Here is a 23,491-nt window from a genome sequence, read left to right as displayed (position 1 = left end):
GCTCTCGGCTTCCCTCTGATGTGCGTGCCGAAGCCGTGAATGGCGCTTTGTGTGAGGATGCACATCCTCATGATTTGAGAAGAGAGAAGGCGGTGTGATATTATAGACTGAGTCTGGAGGAAAGGTTTATATTGGGGGGAAAAAATTACTACAATTTAAAATCCTTAATTTAGCCCACTCTTAGCAATCACCATTACATCTCAAAGGAGTTCTAGGGTCCACCCACTGTAAAATGGCTGGAGAGGAACGCGACCGACCTTGGAGTCCCATAATCAGCCGGATGGAACACATTAAAACACATCATAGGATTAGTGATGCACAGCATGTATTTAGTCACTATTTCTGTTATATCAAGAGAGCAAATTAAACTTCCCATTTGATAATATGTAAGACATATTAACAAACACTTACCAATTTTTAACATCTTAGACATTTTTTTAATTGTGAGAGACACTACACAGGACAAAGAAAGAAAAAAAGTGCAACTGTGTGCTTATAGGCCTTGTTGTACATTTCCTCAATATACTTTAAGGTGCATTGTGGATTTGGACACTTTTTTTTTTATACTCGCGACTGCCACTGCTGGCCCAAAGCGTAACTGCAACCTCTTTGTAAAGCTCGTACATGGCACTACTCCCCTCCTGACCCAAGAAACTGTGTTCACAATGAAGGGAAGATATCAGCTGATGGGTGCAGTCCCAGTTAAGAGTCAGGGCTCTTTGAATTTATCCGGGCATTGGTGGAGTATGCACGATGGAGATTGTAGAAACAAAATCAATCTTTATTATTAACATTTTAACTCCACAATGCACCTCTAAGTTCAAAAGCATACAGTCATGATCTTTCAAAGTGCCCAATCTAAGAAGATATATTTTTTTTAACTAGCCTTGACTCAAGGTTTTATGCATCATCTGAAGGCCATGGATTGGAAAAATGTCCAAATCGATGCATCATTATTGCTAAAGCTCCTTGATTTATATTCCACTGTATTACTTTTCTTTATTTCCGCCATTTTTATGTTGGGTCGTACATCTGCATTGTTGGGAAAACATGACAAGCCTATTTTGACAAAGTAAAGATAAAAAACAAAGTAACCTTGAATTTCAAGGCTCAGACATGTCCTCTAGTTCACAACGTTTTAATGAAGATTCACAATTACCATGCCCTCCAACGATATTCATATTGCATTTGATCAAAAATCAAATGAACAATTCTATGTGCTTAAAAGATCATAATCAGTTTTTATTTGAAAAATATGAGAATATAAATAGGTAAAATAGGCAAAAGAACAAAAAGTATAGGCAAGTGTTCTGGGATAAGATCTTTTACACACGGCCCATTTACCAAATGTTGTTAAATCAGCAAGATTTAGACAGCTAACACTACACTTACTGTTGTAGACAGACAGGGTGTAGCAATGTGTTATTGTTTCTCGTCGACTATTACATTTTTGCTACTTTTGTTATTAAAGTATTTTTGATTTGATAACACCCTTAGTAAGAAAGACAGGTAGACAGTGCTTTTTATTATAAATGACCTGCCTGAGGCACTGGTAATACATTTTTACGACGACAAGATCATCAGTTGGAAGTATGATAGACGAACCATATTTACTGATTTCAAAATGGATCCATGGGCTGGAAGGAACTAATGGAATGGGCCAGCTAGAGTTGCGGCAGGAACAGCATATATTGCAGTCCGGCCCAGCAAGAATTCACCAGAACGTCCAGATTACCCAATCCGGGCCTAGGGATATTTATTTTAAAACGTAAGGAATAAAAGTAAAAAATTGTGAGAAAAATAAATAAAGTGCAGTAAATACTGTATACCTGAAAAATCTACATAAATACAGCCATGAAGTATTTGCACTTTGTTACCTCCCACCACTGGATAAAATTGATTTTTTTTTAACTTTAAGACGTCAAAAATGTATTTTAACTATTTTTATTAGTTTAACATTTTTTCCCACTTTTGTTAACAAGAGTATGAAAACCTATAATATTTTATTGTACATTTAGAACAGATATATAATGTGTGATTAATTGTAAGTTAACTAGTGAAGTCATGCGATTAATTATGATTACAAATTTTAATTGCCTGACGCCCCAAATTTGTAATAATGTTTTTTATTTTTATTTTATTCATTCATTGCCATTGACGGCTATGAACGTAAAAAAAATCATTTAAACTATTTCTATTAGTTTAAAAAAAAATTCCCCACTTTTGTTGACAAGAGTATGAAAACCTAGAATTTTTTTTTGTACATTTAGAACAGATATAAAGTTTGTGATTAATCGTGAGTTAACTAGTGAAATCATGCGTTTAGTTACAATTAAAAAAATTGTCGCCCCTAATTTTTTTTTTTAATTTTTATGAATTTATGGCAGTGAATGAGTTCACTTAAAGGATCATTGTGCAGTTTGTCACTTTTTTACTCGCTACTGCCACCCCTTGCCCAAACTGTGACTGCAACATTTGTGTCAGGCTCGTTCATGGTGCACGTGCGATTATGTGCACGATTTTAAAGCGACAGCCACAGTTGACAAACGAAAACATGACTTCAAATAAGGTAAGAAAAACTCCGCCCCTTCCCTCCCCAAAGAAACTGTGGCGTGTGAGGGTCCGCACACTCTACTATAAAGGGAAAATAAAGGCTGATAGATGCAGTCAGAGTAAAACAGTCAGGGCTCTTTGTGCTCATCTGGGCATTGGTGGAGCATGCATGATGTAGAAAAAACTTTAACATGACCTTTTTAAACAGCACAATGCACCTTTAAAAAAAGTGACACAGTAACATATTACAGTAAGACAGGCAAATAAAGGGATTGGGTGGAGGGCGATTATGTACACATTTGAAAAAATAATTATGTATATTGTAATAGTCATAGATAACTTAGTCACCTCATAGGTGTAGCTGTAGCATATCAAGATGCTATTTAGACAGCATCATTAATGTCCAAGATTGCCTGGGCTGCTCACAATGAAAGGCCACTCTAAAATGTGCAGTTTTACTGTATATGGGGGAGGGAGATCCAGGGTCCAGTCAATATCTGGTGTGACCACCATTTGCTACATATAGGCTATGCAACACATAAGTGCCCACAATAAAAGGACACGATGAAATCTGCAGTACATAAAGGAATCAGTACATTTACCAGAGTATTTTTTTAATTGTATTTTATTTTATTTACACTATTAATTAGTGCTTCTACTTTTGCCACCTCTGGAAAAGTGGCAAAGTGAATCTCCTTTGCCAAGTACCACAAGGGGCGTGGTTTGTAGGTGACGTCACTGATACTTATATAGGCTGCAGCTGTGGCGGCGGGCTTGCGCTGATGAGGCAGGCAGAGGACCCGGGGCGCGCGTTCACGGACACACTCCTCAAACAAAGAGAAGCACGCGAGGCACCACCGCATCCCACCCTTTAACAGGCAGGCAGCTCCTCTCACTACAGAACTGCCCACCACCATCAAATTCCCTCTCAGACAGAACCGGACCGAAGCCACCATGACAACTAACGGCGCCACCAACGGAACCAGCGACATGCTGCAGATCCAGTTTGGTCTCATCAACTGCGGCAACAAATACCTCACGGCCGAGACGTTCGGCTTCAAAATCAACGCCTCGGCCTCCAGCATGAAGAAGAAGCAGATTTGGACCCTGGAGCAGAGCGGCGACGACTCCAGCGGCAACGTGTTCCACCTCAAGTCACATCTGGGCCGCTACATCGCCACCGACAAGGATGGCAACGTGACCGGGGACAGCGAGACTCCGGGCCCCGAGTGCCGCTTCATCATCACGGCGCACGACGACGGCCGCTGGTCCCTGCAATCCGAGCCCTTCGGCCGTTACCTGGGCGGAACCGAGGACCGCATCATCTGCTTCGCCCAGACGGCGTCTGTGGCGGAGAAATGGAGCGTGCACATTGCCATGCACCCGCAGGTGAACCTCTTCAGCCTGACGCGCAAACGCTACGCGCACCTGAGCTCCAAGGTGGACGAGATCGCCATCGACAGGGACGTGCCGTGGGGCGTGGACTCCACCATCACGCTGGTGTTCCGAGAGCAGCGCTACCACCTGCAGACCTCCGACAACCGCTTCCTGAGGAATGACGGCGCGCTAGTGGCCGCCACGGACAAGAGCACCGGCTACACGCTGGAGTTTCGCTCCGGCAAGGTGGCGTTCCGGGACTGCGGCGGCAAGTACCTGGCGCCGTCCGGGCCCTCCGGCACCATGAAGTCCGGCAAGAGTGCGCGCGTGGGCAAGGACGAGCTCTTCCAGCTGGAGCAGAGCCACCCGCAGGTGGTCCTCACTGCGGCCAACGAGAGGAACGTCTCTACCCGCCAAGGTGTGTGTCTTGCTTGTGCATGTGTCTGTCAGTGTCACAGGAAATGTTACTGTGATGCGATGGCATGTTTTACCGCCCCCCTCCCCCTCCCCCTCCCCTCCCCTCCCCTCTCAGACGGGGTCACCATCTTTGTCACGCACTGCCATCACAGCAGACACTAGGAATAGACCGATTATCTGCCGGGGCCATTACCGGCACCGGCCTTGTGACGAATCTAAAGGCCAATAAAGCTGGTATCTCACTGAGCGGTGAATGCTTGCGAACGTAGCAAATTTAGGGTTTTCATCAGGTTTTGCAAGATGTTCACAGACAGTTTTTACTTGTGGCAAAGACATTTAGAACATATTCAGACAATTTTTCACTGTCTGTGAAGATCTTTTGAAACCTTTTACAAACCTTGACGAAAACCACAAATTAGCTACATTCGCATGCATTTGTCACAGTGAGATACAGGGAACTTTTCATTTATAGATTTATTTAAATTTCCACTTTATTAAAAATGAGGCTATCACTGGGAACTCCCTATACTTTTTATTTAGAAAATATATAATTAAAAATAAGAACTTATGTTGACAAAGGAGTGCAGACCTGTTTGATCTCTAAATATTCAAGCCGCTGTGATGTCAAATTTGTGAGCTTTCATGAATATTTAGCAGGTTTGTCTTTGGCGTTGCACATGTTGATCAGTTCATGCTATGTTTTGCTACATCCCATGTACAGAAAATCTCTTTGCTATCGTCAGGCCCTTGGCTTCTTTTGTCCTTGTTTGAATCTCTGCTTGTCAAATCCAAATTGTCAATAGCCAAAATGGCAAATGAAACACATTTATGTGTAATCGTCCTGCTCGTATAAAATATATCTTTTAATGATGCTGGTGGGAGCCCAGCTGACCCACGATTAGCCTCCTCAGGTTAGATACTGTGAGTGATGGTTGTGGTTTCCAGCTACACAAGTGGTAGACAAAAGCTTGTTTCCTTCCTTTCTTCCTTCCTCCCTTCCTTCTCTATCACACCTCTTGCATAATTTCCCTCATGGTGCACCACCCCCACCCTTTTCTAGCAGTCAGGCTGGTCTGCTGTGCGTTAAAGGTCATTATCAGGGCCAAGACTTCAATTCATGAATAGTCCAATTGTGTTAATGAGCATTGTTTTGTATTTGGGGGGGGGGGGGGGGGACATTTAACCATGCGTATAGGACTGATTACTCATGTAACCCTTAAACGGGCAGAAAACAATTAGTGGTAGCTTAATAGTACTATAAAACCGGTTACCACCTAAATCTATATTTAGTCTGTGATGAGCGCACTGCTGAGCATTCTTTGCTCCCTTGTGGTTTGGCTTCTCCTTTTCCCAAAGAGATCCTTCTCTTCAGCTCTGTGACACTCTGAGCCCGTTTGTTCCATCTCCCCGCTGTGTTTACTTGTTAATGGATCATTCATCTACTTTTCTCGCCATCAGCACTTTCTGTCTCGTCTCCACAAAATGGAGGCCAGTACTGTTGCGTCGGAAGTACACGGCGGCGCTCTCTGTAGCAAGAAATGTGAAAATGGCTGTTAATGTTCCTCTTGTGCATGTTGCATGATCTTGTCTTTTAATGACAATCCCAGGAGGAAGCCAAATGTTCACAATGCTAAATGGCAGGATCGTTGTGATGCGTATTAAAAACCAGATCGGAATGAAACTGGCTCCAGATGTTTTTGGACTTAGAGCTGCTCCTAGATTCCCTCTGTAGCGGACCGGAGCCAACATGGCGGTTGAAGCCGCCTGGCTCGCATTAGCGGAAGCCAGGGTTATGCTGTCCCTCTAAATGCTGCTTACTGTTATCAAAATGTTGATTTACTTCTTGTGTGTTGGTGATCGACTTTGCACACTAAAAAGCAAGAAAATACAAACGAGTGTTGATTTGTTGTGTGTGTGAAAAGTGCCCATGAATGAATGTTTGTTTACCTTAGCTTAAAAGCCTCAATTCTTTTTTTTTTTTTGCCTACTTCTCTTCCTCCAGACCCAGCTGTAATGGGTGAATCTGTGATATAAACTATTTTAATTAACCCTGGGCGTTATTATAGTTTGATTAAGTTCTTGTCATTTGTGCCAAAATCTGGCATTTCCTTTGAAGTGTGATAACTTAGTCATTTATGAATATTTTTTTTCACTTTCAACCGCTCAAAATGTTCACTGGCATCAGACCTATCTATACATATATAGTTTAAAAAAATAAGTTTTTTTTAATGCCCTCTATGGACAATAATAGCAGTATTATGCTAACAGCAAAATTAACTATGCTGTGTGTATATATATATATACGTGTGTGTGTGTACGTGTGCATGTGTGTACAGTACAGTACAGTATATGTTTATATGTAAAATAAAGTTCTAATTTGAATATTTCATATGACATATTTAGAGGCTTGAATAAGTCCATAAGTCATAACAATAGATTTTTTTATGCATGCCCAGTTTTCACACAATGGCATTTTTCTGAATAGCACAAAACTCTTGTAATTTCGCCAAAATCAGGCATTTGCTTTGAAGTGAAATAACTTAGTCATTTATGAATATTTTTTTCACTTTTAACCACTCAAAATGTTCAGTGGCATCAGACCTATCTATACATATATAGTTTTTATTTTATTTAAAATTTTTAATGCCCCCTGTGGACAATAATAGCGGTATTATGCTAATGGCAAGACTAACTATGCTGTGTGTATATATATATATATATATATATATATATATATATATATATATATATATATATATATATATATATATATATATATATATATATATATATATATATATATATATTATATAAAAGACTAATTTGAATATTTCATATGACATATTTAGAGACTTGAATAAGTCCATAAGTCATAACAATAGAATTTTTTCTGCATGCCCAGTTTTCACACAATGGCAGTTTTCCGAATAGCACAAAACTCTTGTAATTTTGCCAAAATCCGGCATTTCCTTTGAAGTGAGATAACTTCGTCATTTATGAATATTTTTTTCACTTTCAACCACTCAAAATGTTCAGTGGCAACAGACCTATCTACACATATATAGTTTTTTATTTTTATTTGTTTTTTTTAATGCCCCCTATGGACAACAATAGCAGTATTATGCTAATAGCAAGACTAACTATGCTGTATATTTATATATAAAATAAAATAATAATTTGAATATTTCATATGACATAGTTAGAGGCTCAAACAAGTCCATAAGTCATAACAATAGAATTTTTTTATGCATGCATTTTGTATTCATTTATTAGCCTTTGGCGCCACCTAGTGGATTTTTGTGTTAACACTCTAAACACACAAATTCCTCTATTTTCATGTTTATGACTCGTCAAAGAAGCGATTGCATCAGTAATCACGGAAAATGCATTATAACACATGAGGTTTACAGCATATCAAAAACTGATTTATAATGTGAGTCAATGAGCCAAAATCGGGCATTATTACAACAACTTCGTGTGAATCTCTCCCTCCTGTTTGGAAAAAATTATAAATTACAGCATGGCGCCAATTTGAACTTCTACATTTTTAAACAATCCTGGTAAAATGTCACGTCCCTAGTGTATTTTTTTCAAATGCTTTTTCTTTGATGAAAAACAGAAAAAAGCCAGAAAATGGACAAATAACGCCCAGGGGTTAAGAAAAACCCACACACGATTTACTATGGTTCTACCCGTCTTTTAAACGTATTAAAATTCAAACTTATTAAAACACTTAAAAGTACCCCTTAGCACATTTACTCCCTCTCTGTTGCACAGTTTTCCAAGCGGGTCACGTTCAGTTGAAGTTTACTCTAAAAGACGACAAAAAATAATTAAACATTACGTATTTAAACAATTTGTCAAACGATAGTTTGCTCTCTTAAAAGGAACCCCGACTGTCATGACAAGTTTGCTCTATATTATTTATTTGGTTGTTACTAACATACTTATGAGATTAATTTAAAAAAAAATATTTCCAGTTTAATAAGTTTTGTAGAAACTTTATTTGGACGTACGGCACCAGTATTTACGTCACACCACATTGAGTGCGTAGTGACGTAGAATGGTGGCTGTCAAACGTCTATAAAGAAAGCAAGGTAAGCCTCTGTGTCGTTCCTAAAGGAACGATCAAAACTCTTGAACACGTCAAGTAAATGACGAGAGCACGAGGTGGAGGGCAACTCTCCCAATCGCATGTTGTTTCTTTAGGAATGTTACGGAGATTTACCTTGCTTTCTTTATAGATGTTTCACATTGCTCGGCAAAGAGCCAGCCGCCATTCTACGTCACTACGCGCTGAATGACATAAATAACAATGGCGGCGTACGTCTAAATAAAGTTTCTACAAATTGTATTAAGCTGGAAATGATTTTTGATAAATGAATCTCCTAGTTATGTTGGCAACAACCAAATAAATAATATAGAGCAAACTTGTCATTACAGTTGAGGTTTCTTTTAATGCTAACATAATGGTGTAAAACCCAATAAGTGGGCGATAGGAAATTAGCATACATGCTACTGTTTTGAACGTTTTAAAAAACTGCACAATATTCAGTGGCAAATAGTGTAGTCACTTTATGCTCTATGGAAACTGACTACAGTTAAGTTGGAGACCTTCTCTGCTTCTTCTTGCTCTTAACTCATTCACTGCCATTGACATCAAAAATTCAATATTAATACTATTTTTATTGGTTTCACATTTTTTTTTCCACTTTTGTTAACAAGAGTATGAAAACCTAGAATTTTTTTTTTTTATTGTACATTTAGAACACATATTTGTGATTAATCGTGAGTTAACTATTGAAGTCATTAATTACAATTAAAAAAATTAATCGTTTGACACCCTTAATTTTAATCTTTTGTTTTTTTAATTAGGTGCATCAGGCAAATTTTTTATTGTAATTTCAATGACTTCACTAGTTAACTGACGATTAATCACAAATGTTATATCTGTTCTAAACATACAATACATTTTTTTCATACTCTTGTTAACAAAAGTGGGGGGAAAAAATGTGAAACTAATAGAAATTGTACAAATTAATTTTTGACGTCTATAGCTGTCAATGGCAGTAAATGAGTTAATTACACTGCATCTCTTCCAGTTGAGCTCAGCCTTGCGTCACCTGCACAACCCTATACAAGAATGAATCCACACATTTGTCATATGTCACTATCATATCAGAGCGCTTTTGTTTGGGCCCAAATATTTTGCAAATTGTTTTGCGGGCCCCCCAAATTACGGCTCATGGACAAACTGGTGTTCATTAACAGATCAGCATATGTAACCTAGCCACGGGGGGAGCCCAACTCTATGCCGGTCCGAAGTCGGGTGGTTTGGGGGTCAGGAAGAGCATCTACATGATCTAAACGGTCCATAAATATTTCAGTCAACTCTGTCAGTCCAGCTGTTTCCTCTCATTAGTGCTTGCGGCCTTAATTGCCATGGAAGTGGCCCTACTAGATACTAATTTCATCCACTTGCTAGGAAGCTGGTGGCGAATTCCCAGAGAGACCCTTTATGGCCTGGGACACCATGTTTGGAGTCCGTTAGCCTTCAGCTCAATGGCCTTTTTAAGTGGGAAGATTGAAGGCAGAGATGGCTTTAAGATGGCCGTCGTTTCCTGTTTGCTACTGTTGAGCACTGACTCGCCTTTGCATCTGGTTCCACACCAGCAGTAGCAGCTTGTTATGGGGAGGGGGATGAGGTCAGCTTTCACTATCTCAACAATGCATTTTATTGCAGTCTCTGAGGAGTGGACTACTTTGGAGGCCTTAATTAGTGTGACACACTGCCTGTAAATTCAAGGACTATTTTGACCTTTGAGTATGAATTCACCAAATCTCTGGCCTATAATTCATGCGGACGAGCCAAAATTCGCCTTCTGGCCAATACATGAAGCAAAACCTCCTTGGATGTATTGGTTTACTCCAATTTGGGGTTAATGACTGGTTAAATGTGCTGTTTCTTTGTGAGGAACACTTGTCATGTTGTCCAGAAGGTCGCTGCATGCATCCGGCCTTGAAGCACGTGTTTTCATTAAAATGCCAAACGGGAAATGTTTTTGTGTAATTGGCCAGCTTTATAAAATTTGCGGCTTTGTGGTTTGATTGATCTTGGTAGCTCAATCGGCTGAAACGGGCATCTACTGGAGTCATTAGGGAACCCTATACAATGTTTGTTTTGATACTGTCATAGTTAACCCTTTAACATTGGCTTATTGTGGCTGTAGGTTGCAGTTGTGTCCAACTGCACCGAATTATACCGAGAAGCTTCCATTTTTGTTATTACGTTAGGCTCAGTGTCGTTGAACCCCGACACCAGTTGTGTGTCCTTCACCCCCTCCGGCTGGCAGGAAATGAAACATGACACACACAACTCTGTAAACTGTGACCATGCGCACACAATGGGAAAAGAGCGCGAGTGATTGTTGTTATCATTTGGTTGTTTTCACTGGCTGCTGCAGAATGCGTAAACTGATATGTTTAAAGACCATCTAGTTAATGTGTTTGGAGACTATTAGTGTGTGTGTGTGGGAGGCAGAGGGGGGAATCTCTCCATGCTATCCACTTCATTATAGGTTTGGCTTCCTGTGTGGGTGTATCTCTGCAGAAATGCCCTTCACACTCAGCATGAGTTGCAAATCAATTTCACTCCGTGACCTTACGGTTTGACACAGGGAGGGTGAGTGTGTGTTAGGCTTTTCAAATCAGGTTTTTAAGGGGAAGTCAACCCCTCCCAAATTTCTTGAAAATAATATGCAGCCCCACTAGTCTCAATACAGTAGTGGAATATAGGTTAAGCAGCAAAATCCAGCAGTTTTTTATCAATATCAGAAGGCGGCTATTTTGCCAGTTGCTGTGGAGTGAAAATGACATCACAGTTGCTCAGGTCTCGGGTAACAACCAATCACAGCTCATCTTCACAAAACGGCTGCACTGTGATTGAGCCATGAGCAACTGCGATGTCATCTTCGGTCAACAGCAAGTGGTAAAATGGCCGCCCTCCGAGATGGATAGAAACGGCAGAATTTTGCTTCATAACTCATATTCCACAAATGTGATATTAATCAGACAGTCATGTTTAGACTAGTGAGATCACATATAACATACTGTTAAGAAATATTTAAGGTTGACTTCCCCTTTAAGGCACGAATGGAGGTGCCGTGCATCTGAATCGGAACAAAGGCTGATGATCTGGTGGCTCCCCGTTTGTGCCCCAGCTGTCCGCCTCCTCAGTCAGGCCTGCCGAACAATAGCACACACACTGGCAAGTGAACCGGGTACAATCGCGTGCGTTCACAGCAGACCTCTAGTGCTGGCTCACATTAAACGGTGGCCAACAATCTGTGCTTTCCCTGCCTTCATCCCGATGGATGAATTGGCTGCGGTGGGCAGAAAGATGGAGAGGGCGTCTTGTGTGTGTGTGTGTGTGTGTGGCTTGGGAGGGTTCTAAATGTGTGGTCACTTTTGTTGTGGTGTGCAGTCCAGTATCCCTTGGGAACATAAAAAAAAAAAACAGAAAAAACTGAGTGTCCACTTATCTGGATTTCACACACAGCTATAGACTCTCCGGGTCATGGCTTTGTTTCTCCAGGCGTCACTTTAATGTTTTGTCTGTGTCACTGTTATAAATTTCGGTGTGTGTTTTTCTTGTGATATAACCTCGATTCAAGGCTTTGTTGAGTGTTTTAGTAAGGAAGTTTATCCACGCCCAAACAACGTTCCACTTCAGTATAGGCCACAGTTCACTTTAGTTTTAGATTTGTCTAGGTTTGTGTGTGTGTGAAGAATGGTAAATGAAGGTGCAGTTGATGAATGCACAGTCAATTTTGTAGAGTAAATTTCACTCGAAACGGAGTCTATTCGGTCCCACTCAAAACAGAGTAACATTTACACTTGGAAGAGAGTCAAATATTATGTATATAGTATTTTTATGGTGAATGAGAGAATTGGCCTACCCCATGACAAAAACCTAGTAATGGTTTTTTTTTTCACTCAAATTCAAAGGGAATTTTAGAAGAAACATTTTTGAGTGCATTTTATTAGTTTATTAAAAAAAAAAAAGTTACACAAGGGTTGAGGAACGAGCTCACAACCTTCAGCTTGGGAGACGGCCACTCTACCACCAGATTTATGCAACTTCTACTGTTTGCCAATCTCCAAAAGGAGATTGTTTTTGGTCTCTTGGAGACACGAAGATTCCAGCTGACTTGAGTGATAGAGTTAAGGCCATGTATACACATAGCCGGGTTTTTTGCATAAGGGATATTTTTCTGCGGCTTGCCCTGTCATCCACACATCCACGAGGGTTTCTAAAAACTCTGGCTAGTGACACTCTTTTTAAGTGAACTGAATCTTTAGAATCAGTTCATTAAAAAGAACCGTTCAAAAGATTCGTTCGTCTAGAAAAGAATGAATCACTTCAGGAAGTGATCCGTTCACTTACGTTCACTGAAAAGTGAGATTCGTTCTTTTTTAACAAAACATTATGTGAACAACACAACACTAACTCCGGCCAAAGTTAAGATTTGCGTATTTCTCCGGCCCCGCGGTCACGTTTGTCCGTTAGTAAAAGAAGTTTTACGTCGTTACACATCACTCAATCGCAATCCTTAAGTTGTTAGGAAAAAGGAAAACGTAAGGCGTGGATTCGCTTCCCCACCGGGGAGACACCATGTTTGTATATATATATGTGTGTGTGTGTGTGTGTGTGTGTGTGTGTGTGTGTGGTGAGTGAGTGAGTGGGGAAAAAAGTTGTTAAAATAGGTGAAGCTTTTTAAGATTTTGTATTTATCCGTTTTGTTTTCCTCTATGCTACTGAAGAGGAATAAAATTATTTGTCCTCTTTGCGTGTTCCAAAATTTGAAGACAGATTTAATGTAAGAAAAAACACCTTTGCAAAAATGATTTTTTAATCCAACAGAGATCTCTGGACATTTAACAGCCTCTAATTCATCACTTAAACAGGTGGGATTCAGAGCGTCGAAATGTGTCTCTTCCGCGTCTACAATGGCTTCTTATAGTTAAAAGACCTCCTCTCTTTCATTTGTAGACAAAACATACTCTCTGGGTACTTTTCCATGAGCGATGGCGAAAACAGAGTCAGGAGTGCGTGTTCGAAACTGATTCTGTTCTCAAGGACCAAATGTGTTTTCGCACAAAGCGCTGAGAAGGAACTTTTTTAGACTAAATAGTATGTCCCAGCTTAAGGTCAAATTATACCGAAATCAACACCATCTGCTCTTCACAGGACACAAAACATCTCGACAAGGTTAATATAAAAAATTAAAATGTTAATAATGTGTAACAATGGTTAATATATGAAATGAAGAATTAAAAATGTTATAATATCTATCACTACGTTTATGATGTACTAATTGACTATTTACAAGTATTTTTTAAATTAATTAAAAAAAAAAAGTCTTGTGTGCGCTTACAGCACTGATCCGCATATATACAGATCAGCGGCTGACAGTCCGTGCTTGTGTGACGTTTGGTGAAGTGACGTCAAGAGATGAGCAGTATTTGGCTAACTATTGCCCCTTAGAGGCTTGGCATACATCTCATTGTAGGCCCAATTTGTGGAAGTGGCGTCGCCAGACGGAGGCGTACTTTGATTGGATAGGATTTGGGGAACTGTTGCCACCTTAAGGTCTGGAATTGTTATGAACTTACTTAAAAACGCATTAATGCGGTTAGCTGTGGATGTTTTCTTTTCTAAAACTATTTTTTCCCTACACCCAGAGCAGGGAAATATCAGTTTAAAAAAAATACCCAGCTCCGTGTGTACATGGCCTACACAGATAGGCGGCATGGCTCAAAGTTGTGGGTTTGTTCCTCAACCCTTGAGTGACTTTATTTTATTTTAATAAACTAGTCACATTTAGTCAAAATCTCTCCTTGCAAAATTTACTTCGACTTTCTGAGTGAAAAATCTTTAGGCAAATTCTCTCATCAACACTTTGAGTAAAATTTACTCAGAATATTTTACTCTCTTCCCAGTGTAAATTTTACTGTTCAGAGTGGGACCAGACTGACCCGGTTTAGAGTAAAAATTTACTCAACAAAATGTACCGTGTGTGTTTGTAAAAAGTTAAAGGTCACATCTACAGCTTGCAGTATTTTCAGCTAAACAGTAAATGACACAACTTTGCTGAATCTAATATGGAGAAAATCATTTCCACCAAGAAAGTCCTTCACTACTCTTGTTTTAATGAAAAACTGCTGCTAATGACATCAGGCGTTTGCATTAGCTTCTAAATCACGCCCATTGTGCCTGCCACTTTGATCTCCTCACTGCTCAAGCATCACACTTGTCTGCTGCAAGTTTGAACCACCGTGCTGCGCCTCAGCTTTTCTGTCTAATCCCTCACAAATCGTACACAAGTCACAAATCTTGTGCTTTGCGGCACTTAGATGGATTAAACACTACACGGGCTCCTGACACACTCGTAACGTAATCTAAACTCTCCTCTGCTACTGTGCTGGAGGAGTGCTGGCCTGAGCAGTTAACGGCGAAGATTAGAGAGCAGTTTGAAAGATGTCTTGACTTTAAGGTGGCATTCTTCATTTTTCTCCTCCTTCTCTGAGCATGTGCTTTCCATTAAGGTCTGCTATGTTATCCCTCTCAATCTGCCTATCTGCAGAAACTCAACATGTTTGCAGTAGTTTTTAGTAAGCGGCATCCAACAAGGAATAAGGTGTCGTTTTTTTTTCTAGGGGTTTAGTTAACCGCATGACTTTAATAGTTAACTCGCGCAAATTTTACATCTGTTCTAAATGTACAATAAAATATTTTTTCCTAAGTTTTCATACTCTTGTCAACATGAAAGTGGATTTTTTTTTTTTTTTGTAATTTCACGATTCATAAGTGAGTTAAAATGAAAAAAGATGTACTGAGAGATTGATTTTTATTGGTAATTTTTCTGCCACTAGATGGCATAATTGCATTTGTTAGACGGCTCAGTGCATTTTTCTTTTCATGTTAAGAGCGATCTAATCTTTAACATGAAATAACTTGCAAAACTTGACCCCCTTTTTCCACACATATAAATTTATTACTGCTAATTTTTGACGTGGACTTGTCTGCTGCTTTGCGACTGGTATTCCCTCCAGTACAGGCTTTCCAAGTAAGGGGCAGTCAATAGCACATTTAAAAAAAATTGATGGCGTTAAAAGAACTTTAAATTCACAAAAAATTAACGCACTAATTGTGACACTCCTGGTTTTTTCTATTACTCCCCCCTAAAAACAAAATTTGAGCACTATCACTGTTATGCAAGTCCCTCAGAGGTCTTCCTTGATTTTGAGTTGTTTTTTCATTGGTGAAGTTTTCTTTGTCTGATTTTGTCTTTCCTGTCTTTTTTTTGTTTTGTTTCCTGAGGTGTGGGCAGCAGGAACAAATGAATGGTTGCCTTGAATTCTGCCTAGCAACAAGGGGCTGTACAAATGTGATTAAGCATGACAAACAAACCTTAGCTGATCTGATCTATGTCATATTGAATATTTGGTGTCTTTGTAGTTGGAAGAGGTTTTTATGGAATGCAGCCTAACTAATTGCTTGGCGCCCCACTTTTTTTTTTTTCTACATTCACTGTTTGGCTTCAGTTAGAGAGGCAGATGTCCTCTAAAGTACACATAGTCACAATGGCTTTGTTTAAAATCTTGTAAGTGGTATTGCTTTGGTTTGAAATGAGAAAAATTGAGTGGGAAGTTCCTGGGCATCTGCCGCTGAAGGTCACCAATATAACACTGTAGTCGTTGTTCTTCTTAACTTGAATCTTGTGGAATGTTCCATTTTAATAGAGCAAGATGGAAAATGAGTTTGGAGCATCTGGGAGGGTGTCATGCATGAAGAGGAAGACCGAAAAAGAAAAGCACATGATTACATTGGCTTACTCAAAACACACATTTTGTTCTGCACACATTTACACAAGAGGCCAACACAACACTCTCAATCAGGGCCTTCGGCTAACGGTCAACTATGACCTCATAATGCACAATAGCATGTATTGTGCTCTATCAACTGTGTGTGTATGTATGAGAGTACAGTTGTGCATGCGATCCTGTAGACTGACATTGTTTACTTCTCTGTAGCTCATTGTGAGACTGATGTGATGATAATGAGGTCAGGAGTTGTGTAGTTTCATGGTGCTGTGTGTGTGTGTGTTGAAATCCTCCGCTAATCCAAAATGTCTGATGCTCATTTAGGATGTCTGATCTTAACCAGATGATTTGCATGGGTGTATCTGGATCATCTCTATTTGCAGCCGACCCCGCCCCTAACCTAACCCCTGTGTGTCCCCAGGTATGGACCTGTCGGCCAATCAGGATGAGGAAGGTGACCAGGAAGTCTTCCAAGTGGAGATCTGCCGTGAGAACAGGAAGTGTGCGTTCCGCACCGCCGCTGGGAAATACTGGACCCTCACTGCCAACGGAGGCCTGCAGTGCACCGCCTCCACCAAGTATGTGTGACGGCACAACCACCTGTTTGAATGCATCACACATCTCAAGGGCCTGGGGAGGATGGTCCATCACGAGTCAGATTAGTTTGGAGCTCCAGCTGGATATTTGAGATGCGTAGTGTGGGGTTGGGAGGTCACGTGTGGGTGCAAGGGTCATGGCCTTGGCGTGTTGAAGGGTACTGAATGCCCTGTGCAGTGATTTTCTTTCACGTCTAGCCAGAACTCTAGCAGTTAACCTTCGACCCCGATTCGACTCTGGGTGCTTTCTCCGAGGCCATTTTTAGTAGATTTCAGTTGTGCTAAACAAACTCTTGATTGGAGTGTGAGTAAAGGGTGCTTTTTCAACATCTTGAAAATAAAATAATTGAACACTGAATTATTAGAAAGCTTCCGCTACTCTAACAGAAGAAGAAATGCAAGCTAGGCTAGCTGTTGGCTTATGTGGTGACTACATGCTGTTGCGAACTCTTTTTATTTTATTTATTTATTTTAATTTTTATGGTGATAAACAACCACGACACAACCAGTTATATTCCTTAATTTATCCTAATTAGCTCTCTTTCCATTTCACAACACAATCACAGAACTTTTGGCTCGGCCAAATTATGTTGACCACAGACATGAGGTTTTGTATTTTTAAATATGAAACGGGTTTCATATTTACGATTGTTTCCTCAAGCAAATCTGGAAGGATGGGGGAAAAAAACACTCGATGGATAATTTCTCAGAGCAACTTTTTTTTTTTTTTTTTCAATTTTAGGCTACCTCGAAGTGATTTAAGTGTCATCCATGAGTCAAAATAGTTTGTTTGCCCATCATTAACATGCAGAATACTTTAAAATGAAACAAAAAACAATGAATAAATGGCCATTTCAGTTAAAGGGGGAAGTCGACCCTAACATTTTTTTTACAATATGTTGCAGCCCCACTGATTAATATTGCATTTGTGGAATATGAATTAAGTAGCAAAATCCACCCGTTTTTATCCATCTCAGGTGGCGGCCATTTTGCCACTTGCTTCGACTGAAAATGACATCACATCTGATCAGGGTTTAGGTAACAACCAATCACGGCTCAGCTTGCAAAGGAGGCTCAAGACACACCTTTTTAGTTTGGCATTTCAATAATCCTTTTTTTTTTTTTAACCCCTTCGTTTCTTTATTTTTAATCATATTGTCTGCTAGCTTTGTTTTCGCCTTTTATTCTGTTTTCTTCTAGTGTTTAACTGTTGTTGTCTTTATTTGGTTGTTACTAGGTTTTTAGCACCAGTGTTTCCTCATAAGGGAGCCTCAGCACTGGAGAGGGATGGTTGTCTTCTCCTGCGGGCAGGCGGTCATCCTGGGGGCCCCTTGGCCCCGGGGGACTGTGGCGCGCTTCACTCTGTGTGAGGCGGGCCGCGGTCGAGCGGGGCCTGAATTCTCTGGGATGACATTGCTCCTCACAGGGTTTTTCTGTGCCCCGCCATGTGTGTGTGTTTGAGCATCGGGATGCTGGGGGGAGGGGTGTTTTATCTTTTTATTGTACTATGGATGTTTTAATTGTTCAGCACCTTGAGTTGCGTTTTAATGTATAAAAAGTGCAATATAAATAAAGTTTGATTGATTGAAACGTAATGGCATCAATCTTAGAAAACGGGTGAACCGTGATTGGTCGTCAGACAGCTGGGAAATGGGAGATTGTGAACAGATTAGTCATGTCTCTTTTAAATAGCTTATTTTGGGGTCTTAATGTTTACACTTGTGTTATAATGTTTAAAATATGTAATCATTTGTTTTTATTTTCTGAAAAGGGTTTAATTTTTTGTGACACGCGTGGCTTTTAAAAATGTTGAAATGTTACCTAAACATGGCCTGAGAGTTAATCAAGACTTTATGATAGCAATCAAAGGTTCCAGTTTGACTCTGGAAAGGAGTACTCCTCTAAATGTATTTCCATTATTTCGTTCACTCAGGTCAACTCAGCATTCCGGAACATTTTGACTTCAGAGGTCCCACTAACCTTACTCTCTTATCTCAAAGGTGTCGACTTGAGATAAGACAAAACCGAGACAAACATCTTAATGTGGTCACATTCCATGGCTGTGCTCTCACTTCTATTCTTTTGACGCCTTCCACATGTAAGCGCATTGAATTTCCTCTCTTGGTTTCACCTCTAAGAGGAGAACTAGAGAATGTTTGAGCTGAAGCACAGGTTTGGTTCTGGTATGTGAAATGTACACCCGAACGTGTTATCGAAGCATCTCCTTGTGCCAAGTGCAGGGAAACGAATGAAGGTGCCGGCTTCAAATCCAGCAGCTTCTCCCTCGAAGCGTTTGTGTAACAGCTGAGTGTGTTTACACTTGCTGCTATGCAGGTGCCACGTGAATGTGGGACCATCCTCCCTTCCTGATCCCATGCCTTTTAATTTGTCTGTCTGCAGGTCAACTAATTGCTACTTTGACATCGAGTGGCGTGGGAAGAGGCTGACTCTGCGGGCCGCCAACGGGAAATACGTCGCCGCCAAGAAAAACGGCCAGCTAGCGGCCACCATCGACTCTGCCGGTCAGTTTGATTCCTTGATGATGAGATCATGGATGGATCCAAGTCGTTTTCTTCAGTTTTGCCTTTCTGATTAGGAATTATTTTTGAAAATCTTATTTGAATAGTTTCCATTTCCCCTCCTTTTTTTTAAATTTTTTTTTTTAGGAGTTCGGAAAGTTTTTGATTGAAACTTTGTAATTAATTACCCATACAGGACCATTTGTTTTTAATTTGGTTGATGAATATTGCTGGCATCAGGTTGAAGCCTCATAAGTCACAATTTGGTCAAATTAGTATTTTTTGCTATACTAATGGTCAATCCAGTCTTGTTGTTTTTCCAAATTTATGACCAATTGTAATATTTTTGATGATATAATGTTAAAGGTAAAACAAACATGCCCTTTTGAAAAGTGACTATTTTGGAGGTACCATACCAGTGATATACTTGAAAATGATTTTTGTTTCCCCCAAAATTTGTGTAGAGGGGGGGAGGAGAAAGTGGTTGTTTCTCTAAATTGCCAATTTTGGTAATGATTTGTAAGTAAATGCTGTCTGGAATGTTAAATCAACAAGATCAGAAGCTGCTCTATTTTTAGCTGCGTTTGATGCCGATATGACAGCAAAAGTGTTCTGATTTTGGAGGAATGTTGGCTATTGTTAGAAACGTCTCCACATTGGAGATGTTTTGCTCCAGTTAGTCAGATCAAATGAGAACAACCTACTAACTTGTATTACTGGAGTCAAAAATATACCTTTACCCGTTCCCAGGTGAGTCCGAGCAGTTCATCATGAAGCTGATCAACCGCCCCATCATCGTGCTGCGCGGCGAGCACGGCTTTATCGGCTGCAGGAAGGTGACCGGGACCCTGGACTCCAATCGCTCCTCCTATGACTACTTCACGCTGGAGTTCAGAGATGGAGCCTACAGCCTGCAAGGTCAGCGGCTTTCATGTTGACCTCCATGTGTGCCTACCGAACTGCACTGCACGTGCTCTGCCGCCAGCAGAGACGCTTTGTCGTCGGCCCACTTGCAGGCATGAAAGGGATTACGTCTTTTGCCCATTATGGATTTATTCTAAAAAGAGGGATTTGATTTGGTTAATTAGCGCCAATGAGGGCGGATGTTTTTTTGATTGTCGGAAGGATTATGCAAAAACTCGTTTATATGGAGGGCTGAGGTAGTTGCAAATCCAAATTGTTTTTGACAGTGAAAAATTGAGATTTATTTATTTGTCAGCAAAATTCAATGCAATATCTAGATTTCCTTAACTTGGGTTTTTGACTATTAATAATGATAAATCCCAACATGCCAATTGTTTGGTGCCTGTTATCAGTCTTCTTCCTGGTTCTTGGAGAATGACAAACATATGGAGAAATTAAATGAAACAATTGGGAAAAAAATCGATGAATTTTTAGCATGAGGTGGGAGGGTTACACTCCGAATGTTCTGTCATTTTTCTTTGAACCTCAAAATTTTTTTGATTGACTCGTTCTATGCAGTTCTACTAGTTTAAATACAACAGTAGTCGGATTAATATTGTTGTTATTTAATATTAAGTCGAGCTGCAAAATCAATCAGTTTTTATCATTCTCAGGGGGCGGCCATTTTGTCAGTTGCTGTCGACTGAAAATGGCATCACGGTTCCTCGGCTAACAAATCGGTCACGGCTCCGCTTGCGACCATCACATGACCAAACCCACATATGTGAGCCGTGATTGGTCGTTAGCTGAGCCCTGAGAAACTGTGATGTCATTTTCAGTTGACAAATAGCAAAATGGCCTCCCCCCGAGATGACTGGAAATGAGTGGATTTTGCTGCTAAACTTATATTCCACAAACACAATATTAATCAGAATGCTGTATTTAGACTAGTGAGACAACATATAATTGTAATTTATTTTATTTTTTTGGTGAATTGGTTAAAACAGTTTCTAGTTTTTCTGCTTTTGTCAAAGAATTTTTGCCTGACTCATATCGTATCATCCTGCGGTCTTCAGACTCCACTGGCAAATACTGGATGGTGGGCAACGAGCAGGCCGTGGTGAGCAGCAGCGACACGCCCGTCGACTTCCTCTTTGAGTTTTGCGACTACAACAAGCTTGCCGTCCGCCACGCCAACGACGGCAAGTATCTCCGCGGCGACCACGCCGGCGTGCTGAAGGCCAACGCCGATGACCTCGAGACGGCCACGCTGTGGGAGTATTAAAAGGAGGGAGGGGCGTCACAACGCAGCACCCGCCCTTGATCGAACCGTCCACTTATATCCCGTTTCCCACACCCGTCCTCATATATGACGTCTTGTATGACTTTACATTTTGAACTGCACAAAGAGAAGAGGAAGGATGGCAGAGGGAGGTTGTTCTCTGCCTCCCTGTCCTTCCTCTCGATCCCTCCCTTTTCCCAGCCGCCGACCTGTGTATGTTGCCATAGTTACCACGGGGCTGTGCACTTTTTCCCTCGTTCGCTGCTCGTACCCCCCCTCCCCCCAAATCATCGCTCACCCCTTCCTCGCCTTAGCACCGGCTGGTCTCTTCTTTCTACTTGTCTCTATTGTATATTGATGTTCTCCGACTTGATTCCAAAAAAACAGATTTTACATCTGCTTCCAAGGCGTGGGGTCGATTTTGCTGGCTCGAGTAGAAACAGATTTATTTGTTAGTCTGGAAACTTCTATCAAGACCAGACCAGATGTGCGCGTTTCCTGGGCCTGTTGGTTGAGTGCAAGGCCTTCTCCTTAACATGTAAACTAGCTTCCTGTGTTGTCCTCTAGCTGTGTTCCTATTGGTCGGTGGGGAGTCTTGATTGTTCGGGACCAAACAGGATGTAGGAAGTAAATGTCCTGCCCCCCTCATTATTGTCTCCAGAATAGTTGAAAAATAATTTAAAAAAATAAACGTGAGTGCTATCACTGCATGCACTTCACAAGAAAAAAAAAAGAAGGAAAAATAACAATTTGGGCTTGGAGTGATGTACAAGTCAAAGTTCAAGGCACAGACATTATCATGGTTAAGTGACATAGGGAAGCCCAGAAATCTATTTGAAAGCTGCTTTTTGGATCAATAAGCACAACTTGAGTCTCATTATGTATGTAGACCAAGCCTTGTGATTTAAACTGGATTCAACCATCGCGTCATCTCACATAAAGCCGATATAACTGGACCGTGGTGCTACTAATGTGTGTGTGCGGTTTGCACCAACTGGTAATATTGATATTTTTTTTCCCCCTCCAACCAAACCCAGTGAAGCATCTCATCCTTCGCAAAGCACTCGAGAGCCTTGTCATGAACCAGATCTGCTGCTTCTTGCGTTCTTTTGTTTCGACTTTGACCAGTGTCATATCTGCCTTTTGAAATGAGGTGTGACTAAATATTGTTTAATTTTTTATTTTATTTTTTTGGGGGCTTGTCAGTGAATTTGTAAGGTAAGAGAAGGAAAAATAGGAAGTGGTGTTCTACTTTAATGTTCTGCTCACCAGTCATGTAGCAGTGAAGCCATCAGTCCTGACTTGTTGGCCTGCTTTCTCCATTAAGCGCCTCTTTATTTTATCACAATAATTAACTAGCACTACGAATGAATTATGATTGTAGCCAGCGTCTCATAACGTGTTTTTTTTTGTTTTTGTTTTATAGTGTTGAGAATCTCCAATAATGACATGGTGCACTTATCGTCAGAGATACTGTTTCCATGGTAACCAAGGCTAAGACAAACGGATGTGGAATGGCAAATGTGTGGTAATGACTGTGCCTTACGCTTACGTTTTGGGCAGTAGGAAATTAGATGGTTTAAAAAAAATAAAATAAAAAAATCCACATCTTTGCTTTGTATAACTGGAACTTCCTTTTGTATTATTTTTGTATAATTTGTTTGATATTGTGGATTCATCTCTCGTGCCATTGGTTCACCTGAAATCCAACAACCAATAAAACTGGGATTTGGAGCAATGTGTTTCTGCTTTATTGTTGCCACGAGCATTTTTCTTTTGTATGTACGCGCACACAGTTCTCAATGCTTATAATCCACAACAGAAAGTTTTACAATGATCCATCAATTGGTAAAAACGTTATGCTAGCCTGTATTTTTAAAGCTTAGCTTCCAATGCTTCCAATGAGTTTATTCCAATTAAAATTTTTCACCAAAGTGATCAAACTGAAATCTTTGGAC

At 40.4% G+C, this 23,491-nt stretch overlaps 1 protein-coding gene across 1 annotated transcript; it reads left to right on the top strand.

The window, feature by feature from the left end:
- Nucleotides 1-3,315: 3,315 nt before the first annotated feature.
- Nucleotides 3,316-23,271, top strand: fscn1a (fascin actin-bundling protein 1a). Its single transcript, XM_077558142.1, has 5 exons — nucleotides 3,316-4,348; nucleotides 16,655-16,811; nucleotides 19,230-19,351; nucleotides 20,099-20,266; nucleotides 21,328-23,271. The coding sequence occupies exons 1-5, from the start codon at nucleotides 3,508-3,510 to the stop codon at nucleotides 21,534-21,536; spliced, it is 1,497 nt and encodes a 498-aa protein (XP_077414268.1). The 5' UTR covers nucleotides 3,316-3,507; the 3' UTR covers nucleotides 21,537-23,271.
- Nucleotides 23,272-23,491: the final 220 nt, after the last annotated feature.

Source organism: Vanacampus margaritifer, chromosome 2 (genome assembly GCF_051991255.1).
Source record: "Vanacampus margaritifer isolate UIUO_Vmar chromosome 2, RoL_Vmar_1.0, whole genome shotgun sequence".
NCBI classification, from domain to species: Eukaryota; Metazoa; Chordata; class Actinopteri; order Syngnathiformes; family Syngnathidae; genus Vanacampus; species Vanacampus margaritifer.
Note: the sequence above shows the minus strand (reverse complement) of the source record. Positions and strands in the feature narration are given on the sequence as shown.

Coding starts and splice junctions, on each gene's coding strand:
- fscn1a (XM_077558142.1), top strand. CDS start 3,508: ATGACAACTAACGGCGCCACCAACGGAACCAGCGACATGCTGCAGATC. Junction 19,352..20,098: donor GGCCACCATCGACTCTGCCG/GTCAGTTTGATT, acceptor ACCCGTTCCCAG/GTGAGTCCGAGCAGTTCATC. Junction 20,267..21,327: donor TGGAGCCTACAGCCTGCAAG/GTCAGCGGCTTT, acceptor TGCGGTCTTCAG/ACTCCACTGGCAAATACTGG.